The sequence below is a fragment of the Zophobas morio genome, unplaced genomic scaffold (genome assembly GCF_036711695.1).
Source record: "Zophobas morio isolate AGI-343-1 ecotype UQ-CSIRO unplaced genomic scaffold, CSIRO_AGI_Zmor_V1 ptg000276l, whole genome shotgun sequence".
Lineage (NCBI taxonomy): Eukaryota > Metazoa > Arthropoda > Insecta > Coleoptera > Tenebrionidae > Zophobas > Zophobas morio.
The window spans coordinates 16,979-32,261 of record NW_026972380.1 but is presented as its reverse complement, the minus strand read 5'-3'; the positions used below and the strand labels follow the sequence as shown (position 1 = coordinate 32,261).

Below are 15,283 nucleotides of genomic sequence, written 5' to 3'. Positions count from 1 at the left end.
TAATTTCTTACGTTACAAAAGGAACTTTCTAAAGGTAGTGATATAAAATTTTTAAAATATTACTTATATGGATATATTTAATTTTTTATAGCATAAAATTATATATATATTCTATTAATTAGTAGTGTCTTCACGAGTTTTGTTGCTTAGGCAATTTAAAAAAGAAAATGTCGTCTATACAATACAAAAATAATGCTCACATACGTGAAAGTTTTATTAATAACCAAAAGTTTTGCAACAACAAATAAATTACTTTATGCGTAGCTCAGCAAACGAACAAGAATATAAGTTATTTTTAAAATCAGTTCTATAAATAAAATTTAAGTGGCCAAGTATTTTAAATCTTCAGACTACGATTTTTCCAGAATAAACAATTTTGATTAAAAGTACTATTTCGAGTGTAGCATTACTAAAACATGCTTAACTAATAAAAATTGCTCTAAATCTAAGCTAGCTTTGCATAGCTCTCTAGAAAGAGTGCGAATCAAATTAAAAAACGGCTAATTGCTTTTACTGTAGGGTTCTGCTGGGCGTTAACTTGCTAGTAAATAAAAAACCAGATAAAACCGCCTCAAAGGTACAACTATATTTCATTAGTAATATACTTATTGAGTTGACATACTATATGTAATATTAACTCTATGCGATAAGCATATAGAGTTGTATGAGGTCCTTTTTAATTTACGGGATTTCCTAATAAATATGCTGAGAATATGCTACTACAAAATTAATAGTACTGAATCTACTTCTAAAGCATATGATAAGCTTCTAACTAATTACGATTATACATAACCACGGACCCAATGAGATAGATTCCTAAATCTTTTTTATATATGAAGGTTTAACTAAATTAAGACTTTTTTAAATGGAAGATTAACAGAAATTACTTAATATAAATTTTTTTATTGAAAGAAATAGTCAGTAGAATTGAAATATTCATAACTTTTAGCTCAATAATTTGAGGTACAGATTTAAGTATAAAAAAGGCTATTTTTTAACGCCTAGCACTTAATCAATTTTCGTTTATATATATATATATATATATATATATATATATATATACATAATTAAAGTAATAAAGTGATAATCTCTAATAAATAACTAAAGCGAAGAAGTAAAGGCTGGCGCCATGAAAAAATTTAAGCTTTAATTTCTTAAAGATAATAAGGCAAATAGGTATTTGTTCAATTAACTGATGTAAATTCTTTACTTAATATATTTTTCACAAGAAAGTTCTCACTATCATAGTCTCCTATGAGGTATTTTTATATAAAAATTAGTTTAAATTTAACAATTATAAAGAGCTTTAAGTGAAATAACTATATGGAAGTCTCGTGAGACGTTTTCTTCGGTGAATGCTATTTTGTATAAAGACTATTTTTATAACTAAAACCAAATTAGAAGAGGTAAAAAAATTATAGCCATGAAGGCCAAGCAAAAAACATAGTTACATCTAGGTGGTCCGGCAGTATGCTATAGTAACTTTTATCAAAATTTTGTATTTGTATAGACGTCAAGTTTTAAATATTAAACAGAGCAACTCCAGCACGAGGTTTGTAGTCTTTACCAATAGTATATTATAAATTTATTTTATTTTTATAGGCTACGTCACTGTATTCACTGTAAGAGTGACCTTAAAATTTTAAAAAAAATGAATCTAGTCTTTTATTACTGCAATGTAGTATTGTGGTAGGACGGCGGTATTGGCATAATATTAAGTTTTAAAAATAATTACTTTATATATGATATTTTTAATATGTGGTTATCTATTATAATTTAGGTAAATTCCGATATAACCTTTTTTAATAGGATTCAATAATAACGAAGTTTATCGGGCAAATAATCATTAATTGTATTAAAAAACAACAAATTACTTTACTTCTCAGGACGATAAATATTATTGTAACTTTATTTTATTTTTTATAAGTCCAGTTAATTGCATATTTTGCACTAGATTAAAAAAAATACATTTTTTTCATAACCTCAAAATTTTTAAACTTTTTTCACTTTTCTAATTTCCCTATTACGTTTATGGTCCCTCTTACGATTACGCTTACAAGTTAAAAAAACGTGGCAGCAAGGTTTTTTAACTATGCAAGCTCGTAATAATCGTTAACTTAACTAGAAAAGTGGGTTTGTACAGTAACCTTTCAGGTGGTAGTTACCCAGGTTTAGATTATATTTTAAACCTGCCAAACTTTTGATCAACAAAATAAGAATGGAGCATAGTGTTTCACACATTATCAGCTACTTTGTAATACGTATAATTTGTACGCAATTTAAATAGCGTTAACCTTAAAAAAAAGTAAGCATTTTTTATGTTTATGACTTAAATAACCTGAGAGATTTCATGCTTTTCTTTCTATTTTCCTAATATTTCTTTTTTAAAAGCAAAGGAACATGAGGTAGCAGTTTAGATATTCAACTTCGGAACAAATAGTTATAACATTTAACTTTTTTGTGTTTTTTTCAAGACCATCGTTGGAGCGCTATTTCAAGTGAATCTTAATATAAAATAATACCTCCATGTTAATGCTATATATTTATTATAACCTCAGAAACAAGTGCTCTACTTTCTTAAATAACATTTAACTAAAACTCCCGAAATCTCTTATAAGAAAACGTTGATAAAATATTTGGTACCAGTTGAAATTCACAGTCGAGAGCATACAATTAAATTTTACATAAACCCTAATGGATAATTTCTAATCGAAAATTTTTTTGTGTATGCGTCATGAGGTAGAATGGCCCGAAAAAAACAAACGACATTAAATAAGAAAAAGTGTTTTCAATGTCTAACCTTAAAACTAAGTTTTTGGGTAGTTTTCCTCAAACTTTTTACTAGTTTTGGAGCATTTTTGTTGTTAGCACGCGACTTTTAGATACTTTTCCGTAATACTAAATTTATATAGCAGACAATGCGCCTTCTTTTAGTAAGTTGGGGTTAAGAAATAAATCTTCCAATACAAAAAGACTGAAAATTACTAAGTGTGCCTACGACGTTATATGACGTTATTGACTAAATAATTGATGGACACTGGTTCTTAAGACATTACAACTTTAGAGAAGTTTATGGCCAGTTCCGATTAAGATAGAAAAGATTTTCTACCTTCGGCTTCGAGTAAAGTCGGCTACTAAATTTTGGTTACCATGGCTATGCACAAACTCTTTTTGGTCGTTTCTTTGTTTTTAGCTATAGGATGTTGCAACGATAATTTGGAGCTGGATCATACAAATAATTACAGAAAAAGTCTAAATTGCTTTAAATTGTAATAAAATTTTAATCAATGACTGCTCCCTTTACATCGCACTCTTAAATCAACTATTTAGTGGCGTGATAATTAACATATACTTAAAAAACCTGTTTTTATTATAATATAACAACCTTATAACTATATATTTGTTTAGAAATTCGGTCTCTGAAGGGCATCAAGAGCTAGAAGCCTTAACCTATTCTAAACTTATCAAAGCAAGTTCGTTTCATTCCTTGTAATTTAATGAATATATTTAGTATTTACATTAAATTATAAAAGGTAACAGGGTGTGAATGCTAATAATAATCTTTTATTATATTTTTTATGTGGAAAATTATGCGCAAAGTAGGCATGCGACTCTAATCTTAAGTTCTTGACTTACTCCAACGCTAATGTTAAGAAACTTATAGTTTTTATAACTTTATTCTAATGTTCGTTAGTGTTACAAATAAAAATATATTTGAACCGCCCTAGAGCAAAAAATTGTGTTAAACCTTAATATGTCAGTTCTTGTTAAAAAAAGAGACTTATTAAACTACTTTTTTTGTCTTAAAAATAAGCAAAAACAAGTTAACATTTTTTACAAATTCAGTTTGTATATCTTACTAATTGCCAACATTAATAGTGATACTGCTCTTATATTAATTAATTTCTATTTAAATTTAATTCATGATAATGCCGAGTAAAGAAACCTAAGTGACTGTAACATATCTACTATCAAGGGGAAATCATTTATAGGTTTTAAAACGTTGAAGTGCTCGTAAGTTTGTTATCTTTAATATTTTACTGACAAGTTAATTAATAAATTATAAAGTAATATGTTTAAATCTAACTATATTGATAGTACGTTGATGTTATTTATAAAAATTCCAAGGGGATTTTCCACCCTAGTTTAGAACTATTTAAATATAGCTGATAAATTTAATGTAAAATACTAAAGTTCAGTTTGTCTTAAGTAATCTTTCGTGAAATATGTTATAAATATAAATGTAATTCATAATGGAAAGTAAAGTATAGTGTACGTTTTTTTCTTAGTAACTTTCTTTTTAATAGATTTATTAATAATAATAAGTTAACTACACTTACTTCGGAATGTTTCAAGGTCTAAGTTCATTAACTTATTTGTAAACTTTTGCTTCTTAAACTTTATTTCTTATTAAAACAGTAAGTTTTTCATAAAATTCTTGACATAAGCAATTTCTTCATAATCTGCTTGAGTCTTATTAATTTTGTGTCATTAAAATATCCTAGTTATACAAAGTAGCTTCTACTGAGGATAAAAGTAACTTTATTATAAAAGTTTTTATTAATTTTAATTATTTAATTTTAATTATTAATGAATTTTTATAACTTATTTAAATTTATCGGTAATAATTAATCTTTCTATTCCTCATTATTAAACGTATACATATATATTAAGAGCTCTTTGTTGTCACTACTTACCATTTTTTAAAAGAAATAGAATAGCTTTTATTTTATGTAGATTAATGATCTGTTCTTAATTGTTATTTTTAGAAATTAAATAATTGTTGCAAAGAAAGCTTGAAAAGCTTTACTAATTTATCCTTCACGAACAGAGATTTATCTAATAATTCAATAACTTTGGTTTTTGGCAAAAACTTTCATCTTTTATCAAATTTAAAAAGGTAAGTTATTTATAATGAAAAAGGTTTTTTTCATAGAATTTTGTTCAGATATATCCTATTAAACACAGTCTTTAATTTACTAACTATCAACAGTGTTTTAAACAGTAGTGAACTTTTTATGATACCTGAAGAAGCATTTAGCCAATTGATAGAGAATTTGTAAGTTATATTTATAATTTAGGAAAACAAGAAAAAGTTTGTAGATTTTATTACTATTAAGATTCCGTAGGTCTACCCTACTTAGGTATTTCTATATATGGTGTTTCATTAATAGGTATTTGAGGTCGAACAGTATAGACTATATCTGTATTCGCTCTTTTAGCGGACTCCTTTCTATTCGCCAAATGTAAATATCTTTTTTCTGATAAGTACACACCTTTATTTTTCAAATAAGGGAGATAATTATTAGCAGTTCTCTTTTAAGTTATAAATTTAGCAGATTTCTAAGCTTACTTCTTGATTATAGAAATAATTATATTTCCTACCGTTTAAAATTTCGCCAAAATGTGAACAAGTTTAATAAATAGCCAAACATATTTAAAACAAAGGGAAATTAGGATTTCACGAAGTAATTACTTTTTGTAAACCTTGATTAGTCCACAAATTTACTTGTTAGGATATTATAAATTGTTATTAAGCTCATTTTTAAGTATATTTCGCAAAAATGTTTGCATAAAATAACATTTAGTTCATGTTATAAAAGAAACCGTTAGTATATTATATTTTTCCTCGTAGTATATATTAAATAGTAAAGCTTTACTTTTTAGTGTCGTTAACTAAAAGGTTCACTTGAATTCTATAACAGAGACTTAGTTATTAATCCCGTCGATAGTCTCCCATCTTTGACGTTTGATTCTCGGACTTTAAATAAATTGTAAGTTTAATTTTCTTTCTTCAACCAATTTCTAACTTATTAAAATTCCAAAGAATCAGTATAATTGCTAAGGCATTCTGTTGTTGTATTACAACTCTACATGAGAAAGTAGGACTTTTCGCAAAGTATAAAACCTGCGAAAGTAAAGAAGTTGCTTGTACACAATTTATAAAGGGGTCTCCTGAAAAAATTGAGAAGGTTTCAAAAAAAAAAAACTCTTCATTTAGAAACTAAGTTATAAAAGAAAGCCAAAAGCTTGCCGAAATTTATTTTTTTGCGTTAATTTGGTTACCAATATAAGTACTGGTTTAAAAAATGTTATAATGGACAAAGACTCTGTTTAGCTATGTTACAGAGAAAAGTAGCGTTTGTCTAGTATATTCCTTGTTGAAACCTTGCAGTTAATTATTATTTATATGTAAATGTACGTATAGTATTTCTAGTAATATTTACATACTAACGTATAAAAATAGGTTACGGACAAAGGAAACGGTAGTAATGAGAATTTAACTGAAATTATTGATAACTCTATTAAAAGTCATATTATACATAACCAAAACGAAAAAGAGGTACTTCGTATCACAGCAAAAAAATATGTTTTAGACTTATTCTGATGACGCTACTTTATAGTCTGTAGGAGATGAAGAGCCGCCCCGCTTCGCTATACCTCTAACTTTGATACTAATTGTTATCATGTTTATAACGGTTTTTGGAACCACTTTTCTTCTAAGAGTTTTATAATAAATAAGTAAGTTCTTTATTTTTTCAAAAAACGTATATACACTATATAACTGCAATAAAATTGTAAACAACTATATACCTTTAAACTTATTAGTGCGCTTTCTTATTCTCTACTAATATAGAAATAGAGGTAGTGTCATACAAAAAGCAAACTTAGCTTAAGTGGTGAAGGGCAATAACAATATTTTTAAGTGTTTATAAAAAGGTTTAAAAGTGGTACGCTGCAAAGATGCAAAGATTCATATAATTATAAGTGCTTCAAATAAACGACGAAACGTATTCTTTAAATATAAAAAATGGTACAACTGTTAAATAGAATTCATTTATATATAAAAGCAAACCCATAATTTCTTCAACAAATTCCTCAGCTTAAGATTGCCACTAATTTCTTTAAATTTAATAGCAGCAAAACAGCGTGTAGGACTTCATATTTATACTATCAATTCAAAATGTAATCAGTAACATTTATTATTTTATAATTGACATTATTATAACAAGGTTTGGAGAAGAAATTTAAAAAATTACTGATTTTAAGATACACCAGAAATATAAAGCTATGAATAGTACTTCTGAGTATATAAAATGACCTTATGCACTCGAGAAACAAAAAAAAGTTGCAAGTTATTATTAACAAGTTAGCGTTGTACTTAAGAGTCTTGAGCAAAGAAGCGCATGTAAGTGGGGCAATATATTTTTATTACGTAATGTTAAGGATCTTCTTCCCTCTAGTATAAAATTTAGTTTATTTAGTGCATCATTTAAAACTTTATAAAATAACCAAAGTTTTTCTTTTCGGTGTGATAGCGTACAGTTATTTATTAGTGTGACTCATAAACTTAGTCATTATATATAAAACTTATAACTAAAATTGCTTAAGAAAGATGGAAAATATCGCATAAAATTCTTACAATGAAAAAGTAATAATGGCGGAGGTTCTTTCAAGTTATACTACCGAAACCACTAGGAACAATAGGGAAAAAGAACTTCGACAATTTTTTTAAATTATTAATAACTCTCGCAACAGCAAGTTTTCTTCATCAAACTATGAGTGCTTCAAGTCAATTAATACTAAACAGTTTGTACCACTACCTTTATATAGTAAAAAGGGTAAGTAGGAGAGTATTTCGAATAAGGTTTTTAACAGCCAGCGCAGGGCTTACGTGAGAAAATAAAAAGTAGAATTATCTTTTCCTTCTCTGAGCTTTATTAAAAAAAGGTTTTGAGCTTATTTATTACAAAGTAAAGGTTGACCTTTCATTTCTACAAGATTTATTTATACTGGTTATATGTACTTAACAATATAAAGTAGTGAAATGGTAGGAAGTCAGTAAAAACTACTTAACCAAACTGTTACTTATTAAGTATTATAGGACACTATGGCAGGCATCATACGAGAAAGTCAATTATTAACTACACGCAAGTAGGCACAACGCTAATAAAAGGGAATTATCAATGATTATAAAAGGGTCTTTGGTAAATAAATTAGATTGAAGATTTGTTTATATGATCTTAGTATGCTTTTCACCTTCTTTGTAATATAGCATTAGATTACCAATATGTTTACCAAAAACCAATCGTTATACTCATAGAACGCCTTAAGAAAGCACATAAAAAAATCTATATTAATTTTTTCAAGGGGGAGATAACAGTCTAACGAAAATACTTCGTTTTAATAAAAAAAGACAAATAAATCCATCAATGCTAACCTTCCTGAACAACTAAAAAAAAATTAAAAAAAATTAAAAGCTGTGTTCTATATTTATGGAATAATACCATAACAGATTGACAGTTAAAGATCGTAAAAGTATGGCATAAGCAACGTAATTCTTATAGGTAGAACGCAGTTTTTTTAAAAAAGCACATAACTAAAAAGGACGGCAACCGGACCTAAAAAAAATCAAGGCTCTTACCACGAAAACAGATAACATATACACCCACAAACCATCCTATAATATAAAGTTACAACAAAAAAAACACTAAATAACACAGTATACAGCAAGACCTAAGACACAGAGCAAAACACATGATACAGTATACACAAATATACAAATTACAATACACAAAAAACACTAAACACTAAACCCAAGCAAAACAGAACACAAAGCAAGCCCTTCTAAATTTTAACAAAAAATGTTTCGTGTGTAAACCAATCAACTATCTTGAAACTGGTTAATAAAAAAACAGGAAAAAAAGAAATTAATTTTTTACGCATACACAAATAATTTTGATCGTCATTAATTAGCTACAAACTAAACAAAGAATAATATATTATAATCTAGTATATTAACAAATAAAAATACAAAATGCAAGTAACTTTTTAAGTTTTTATTATGGTATAAATGTATGTCATTCTGTAACTAATAAGGTAATCGTTAAGGTTTATTCGCTCTTGCGTTTTGTCTTATTTTTGCTGTTATGCTCGGCATGTAACAAGCCCACGTGATCTTCGACACGCTCAAAATTGTGGGGCCCGCTGCCGCAGCAGCGGAGGCTTAATAAAGTTATCTTTTTCATTGCTGATATTCATAGTATTACACTCAATTAGTATTATACGCCGACCTCCATGCGTTGACTTAATCATTTTCAAATATAGAAGTACTATATATTAACACCGGCAGCTTTACCGCGGCCTGCTAGCTAGTTGGGGAACATAGCAATGTGGCAAGGCGCTCTTTATATCAAAACTGATCCTTAAATAGGAAGTAATTAGTCAGCTAGCTTTTAAAGAATGATTGGATTCGAAAAAAGAATTATTTTAAATATTTTATAAAAGCATTTAAAGTGAGCAGCAGCAGCTCTATGGAAACCTCACAGTATTAACAAGATGTAAACTAACTTAAAAACAATTTTAAGGAAAGCTTACGATAGAACATTAAGCATAAATTAAGGAAAAGTAGTTTATCTTTATCTTACAACTTTATTATTAGAAGATAATTTATAGGTTTACTTTTGATGTATGGAAATAGCACTTTTACAAATGGATAGTTACAACAATTCGCCAATGGTAACATTGCTAAGTTGGTAAGCTTATAGAGAAAAATAATAATAGTCGTGCAATTTTTAACCAACTATACTTAAAATAAAAAAGATATTGTACTTTCATCTCTTATCTTAATACTTCTGGTGTATGTCCTTCTAAATCACTTTTTTATTTGCTCTATATTAACTAAAGTTACGCCTTTCTTTTCTTATCACCTATTACGTTTTAATTCTATACATACGTTATATTTATAACGAGCGAAGCACTAGAAGAGCTCGAAATAAATATTAATTTGTTTGTCCAGCAGGTCGGGGTTCAATACTTTTAAAAAAAAAAAAACTAAAGTCACATAGATGATAAATAAATTTTAATATTTATGAATATATATATATATTTATGTGCACTACTTAATATATTCGCTGGTTACACTATTTCATCCTTTTTGGAATCTTTTAATAATTATTTATAAGTGAAATTCTGGCGCGATTTCTTACAAGTTCTGCCAATCTTATAAAGTAGCGAATAGCTTATAGAACATAGTGAAAGCCGTTTCATAGTAAACTTTAAAGGTATTATGCATTTGTTGATGGCATATTCGCGTTTTACTCTTCTAAAGCCTTTACATTTAAAGCCTAGGCGGGAAGGTAGGTTCACTAAATTAAACATAACTCGATGAAAGATTATTATAATGAATATAATTATAGTTCATGATAGTTGCTCACAATATTTTGACTAGTAATAATATCTATATGTACAAATATTAGTTATATTTTTACTACTCAGAAAATAGATCAGTAAATAGCTTAATATAATATTTCTACTTCAGGCTTGGTCATTCATAGTTTAAAAATTAAGGAAATTAGGGAAGTCAAAACTAAACCATTAGACATTTTAGCTTATATAAACATTACTAGGTGGTGCGCGTAAAGTTAAAAGTAGCGGGTGAGTTAGGTATGTTTAATTTCTTGTAAATCATTGCTGTAAGTAGCTAATTTTATTTAAATCCTTCTTAAAATAGTTTTATTGAGTCGTGCTATTAAGCGAGAGACAACCTTAAAGTGGGCGAATTTTGGAGACGTTGCAAGTCCGGTTCTGGATAACTTATTGCTACATCCGATCGTTCTCACAACCCTAAAAGCTTGGAAGCTGTGGGAGAAAGGGGGAGGTTTACTTCATCTTAGATGGCACTAAGAGGGCCAGTGTCGTCTCTGTTTTGAAACCTCATGGTAACCCACTGGCAACAGTTTACTTGAAGGCGAGTTGCAAGGAGACGTCCACAGGTTTAAACACGTTAAATCTTCAAAGACTGGAAAGAAGAGCCGCGTCGGTGAAAAATGAACCCACGACCTTGGATGTGCGCTTCGTTGCTCTCAACCGCTGAGCTACGCCGACAAATCCTAATTCCGGTAATATGGTTTTACGTATTCAACCTGTTAGACATGGGCCGCGGCATATTTATAGTATCCTAAGTAATAACACTATGTTAAATACTATCCTTACCCAGTACTAGCTAGCGAGATAGAAAATAGATGATAGTCAATAGTTAGTCAGCAAAAGAGTACTATTTTATATTCCCAATTTAGTTTAATACTTGAATAAGATACTATTTCTCCAAAGCATTCTTAAATTAGGCATGAAGTCTTAAATCCGAGTTAAACAACATTATTACGTATCACCCGTAATAGTAACCCGCAACTATACGCAAAGAAGCAGGAATTAATTATCTTTAGACCCTATAAGTTAGAATGAAAACAAAATCAAGTCATCAATTCTAAGTGCCCCTCCGGGTCGAAGCGCCGAGTAAGCAAGTACTTGGATTAAAGAGAGAGCAATAACGTTTGCATATTATCAACAGCAATAGCCGACACTCCTAATAGCACCTAAGCGTCCATAAATGTTCGAAGCTTAAGGATGATCATTGCCTGGCACACTCAGAGCTGTAGAGCACTTAGCCCAAGTGAAAGGTAAGATAGAACGTTCTACAGGTGCTACTGTCTACCTAAAGTTTCAAAAATTTTAAAGTGACTCTTTGGAATCGTGTGGTCTATTATATATTTTAATTGTGTAAACTCATCTATGCCATTCTAAAGTACCCTGACTTCCTGATTGCTTTCTTTAGCAAAGCAACCTTTATCAAAGACAGACGTTTTTAAAAAAATTCAGTGTACTAGAACCTACCAAGTTGTTTAGTTAAAATGGCCCAACAGTTATAGAGGTTGTTACTAGGCATCACTGGAGCGCCAGCGAGTACATGAAACAACCAATCAGTCTTGGGATGGATATGTGACCTATACAACGTCCATTGTGCTCTGAAATACGAGAGTGCTTAGAGACAACTATAATTAGATCCGTTGAACTTTACTATATGCTTCTTTATTACAAGCGAGACCTAATACGATGCTTCATGATCGTAAGGAGGGTAGGTGTCCGCAGGAAGTAAATGCTTTATTTTAACTGTTTCTAAAATTTTTTTTGTGAAGTTTATTTTTAATTCAGTAATAGTAATTAATATATGCTACTATAAATTAATATTTTTAATTTTTTTTAAAATTATAACTAGTTTTTTTTGCTTTTATATATGTTAATTAAGTAATAATTTATATAAAGATTTTTCTCTCCAGGTATATTTTTTAAATTAACCTTTCATTTTTTTTTTTTGTTCAAATTCTTTCATTAGACATATTCTACCTCTAAATGCTCAAAGAATTTGTTTTTAATAACATGTACCTACCGGTAATGATTGATGTGTTATACGCTTTTCTTTGGACCAACTTCCCTTCTTGCTCGAGTTGGGTGAGAACCGGACCATAGCGAGGCCCCGTAGATGGTTATTTATAGTGAAAAATCCAACCTATTAGAAGCTGCAGTCTAAAATTTTGTAGACGTGCTAACTGCTGCCTGCTACAATTACTATTGAAGGTCGTGTATCCTCCTGGTTGTCTGCTGAATACCTATAAATAATTTTTTAACAATTTGTCCTGCATATAAATAACAATGTGGCAATTTTTGTATATAAATCAAAGGCAGGGACACGAGCTTGGGCATTTTTTTTTTAATTTTTAAAAAAAAGAATTATAGTTTGTGAAAAAATTGCTTTATTAGAATTTTAAAAACTTTCTAAAAATGGTTTTTAACTTTCTTATCTACTTTAATTAATTGTGTAGAGTAAATCAGGAATGCATATATTTAAATAAGTTTTCACTACTTTTTCTTAATCTCCGTCTTATATAGTTCTTGTGATTAAACTATAACCCCAAAATTATGAATAAAATAAGATGTAGAACCTGAACTCTTTTATTAAATTACTGCCGGATACACCTGACAGACTTTAATCTCGAGCAATTTTATTGTTTTAAAATTACTTGCTGGCTTATTAAAAAAATAAATGTTTATAATTAATCAAAATTGTTTCCTACTTGCACTGCACACTCAACTTTTAAAGCTAACTTTTAACTGGTCGGCGCGTTTATTTAAACCTATTATTGGAGCTTATTTAACTGAAATCACAATACTAGGTGAGAAGATAAACTAACCAGACTTAAATCAATAAATTTTTTTGCGATGTGATAGTTTTTTTATCGGTATAAAGGAATTTTCTGTACGTTCATTTACCTTAATGCAAGCTACAGATTATAACTAGTAACCATACTGTTGAAAAACTTTTTTTTAATTTTATTGTGGAAACTGAGCAAATTATTAATTACCAAATTCTTTTTATGGTTACTTAGATTTACACTTTAGCGATGCCGATTTAATTTATACTAAAAAATCAAATGTGTAACCAACGACAATATTTTTTATTTTTTTTTAATCCGTTAAAAAAAATTTAAGTATGAGTCAGGTCTCTAACTAAAAGACTTAAGTAATCTCCGAACGAATATAATTTTTGACATTCTTAAAAAGAAACATTGGTTTGTTTAAACTTATATATTTGTAATTATCCAGCTCCTATTTTCTATTACATATTTCATCACACTGTAAGCTCTATATTTAACAGGTAAGCTCATTCGTAGACAGAGCAGTCCTATATATTATCCTATGTGGGTTTGGGGTAACAGTATAACTACATGTGTTGAACTAATATGAAAAAGCTAATTTTTAGATAATAGAAACCTTTTTAGGTGACAGCATAATTTATTACTATTATAATTTTAATAAAACTATTTTTTGATAAAAAATTTACATATATTTCATAATTTACTTCTTTATGATAAAAATCCCTTTGAGTCTTAATGATACGTTATTTGGGAGATGAATGTTGATAACTAATTTATACCTTCGTATGCTAAGGGGTGTACGGCCCTAAATTGCCTATGAAATATGTACGTAAATTTGAAAATTTAATCAGTTGTCTAAAAAATCCTGATTGCTTAAAAAATTAAAAACTAAGTACCTTTACTAATGCAGCAAATATGACAGTCAAATTCCATTTTCTGCTAATGGTTAAGTCTAGTGCAAAAGGAAGTATATTATATATTTAAACTTTTATCAATCAAACATTAAGTAATTTGTCTTAAAGAGTACCAAATATCTATAAAACACTAACTTAACCTTTTACCTACCTTACACTCTTTAAGTTGTACTAACAACTTTTAAACAAGCTAAAAAAGATTGGGGCATAGATTGTTAATAGTAATGTTTAACAAACAAAATAACCTAAATTTACTTAAATTTACTAAATCTGATAAGCTAGCTGATAAGAAACCTTTATTAGTTACAACTAATAAATTTTAATATAATAATTAAGATTAAGATATATAATTATTTAGGTTTCACAGGGAGCCCTTTTATATTTGCTAGTAATAAGAACATACAAAATCAAATTACTTCTTGTAATTACAGTTATTTTAATTGTACTATATCATGAATTTATAATATTTAAAGTTTTCAAGTGTTAACAAGTTCATTTCTTAGAGCTCATTAACCTTAAAAGCTCAATTAACTTATTTTACCATTGTTAGTAATCAGGCTTATGCCTCACATTTAGATGATAATTTGTGATTATTAATTTAAGTTTGTTTAACTAGTATCTAAGACTAAAATCAAAATAACTTGATGGTTAATTTATTATTAAAAAATTAGTTAGCAACATATATTTATCACAATTGAAAAAAAACCGTTTTGGCAACAAAAGAGTTTACTCTTACGCATTTATTGGCTCTTCACACTTAATTTCCTTTTTAAAAAAATCCATGTAAAAGTTTTGTATAAGTGAAATTGTTATTTTAATAAATATGAAAAATATTATATTTAACATTTACTAATATATTCTAAAACAAATTAATTTTAAATACATTGTCTCTTATTGCCAAAAATCAATACCATCTTTCCTTCGCTTTTAAAAGCTTCGTAAACCCAGATAGATAGGGAAATAGTTAATATTTAATGTCACTATACTTTTCCCTTGTAAAATCTAAACTATTTTTTTTAGGGAAAAATTAGTTCACTCAGTTTATAAATTTGTTGTCATATTAGAATTATCTTTAAATATATTTTTTTTTATGTAGTTTAAATTTTTTTTAAAATTACTATTAATCGTGAATATTAACATCATATCGCCTATAATAAGAATAAACATTAATACTTAGACAGTGTTATCTATATTTTATTTTATATTTCTTTCATCGTAATAAAAATATGGTAACAAGCTTTTAATATAAAACAATAACTAAAAATTACTGTGCGGTCAAAATTTTAATAAATTAAACCAAAAAATTTAATCAGTTGACAAAATTTCTTGTCCTAACAAATTAACTCTAACATAAAATTTCCGCTTTTGTTAAATTAA

General features: G+C 28.1%; 1 protein-coding gene across 1 annotated transcript; it reads left to right on the top strand.

The window, feature by feature from the left end:
* The first annotated feature begins 3,021 nt into the window (after nt 1-3,021).
* LOC135119591 (uncharacterized) lies at nt 3,022-10,876 on the top strand. The gene is made up of 12 exons (XM_064043995.1): nt 3,022-3,269; nt 3,409-3,489; nt 3,943-4,014; nt 4,832-4,900; nt 4,994-5,059; nt 5,175-5,246; nt 5,706-5,774; nt 5,828-5,972; nt 6,248-6,343; nt 6,405-6,506; nt 10,555-10,660; nt 10,740-10,876. Exons 1-12 carry the CDS (start codon nt 3,151-3,153, stop codon nt 10,874-10,876), a joined length of 1,134 nt encoding a protein of 377 aa, XP_063900065.1. The 5' UTR covers nt 3,022-3,150.
* The last annotated feature ends 4,407 nt before the right edge of the window (nt 10,877-15,283 follow it).

Bases quoted from the DNA above. Each gene is read 5' to 3' on its own strand.
- LOC135119591 (XM_064043995.1), top strand. From the start codon at position 3,151: ATGGCTATGCACAAACTCTTTTTGGTCGTTTCTTTGTTTTTAGCTATA. The intron at 5,247-5,705 runs GTAAATATCTTT...ATTCTATAACAG, and splicing joins CTCCTTTCTATTCGCCAAAT to AGACTTAGTTATTAATCCCG. The intron at 10,661-10,739 runs GTTTACTTCATC...CACTGGCAACAG, and splicing joins GCTGTGGGAGAAAGGGGGAG to TTTACTTGAAGGCGAGTTGC.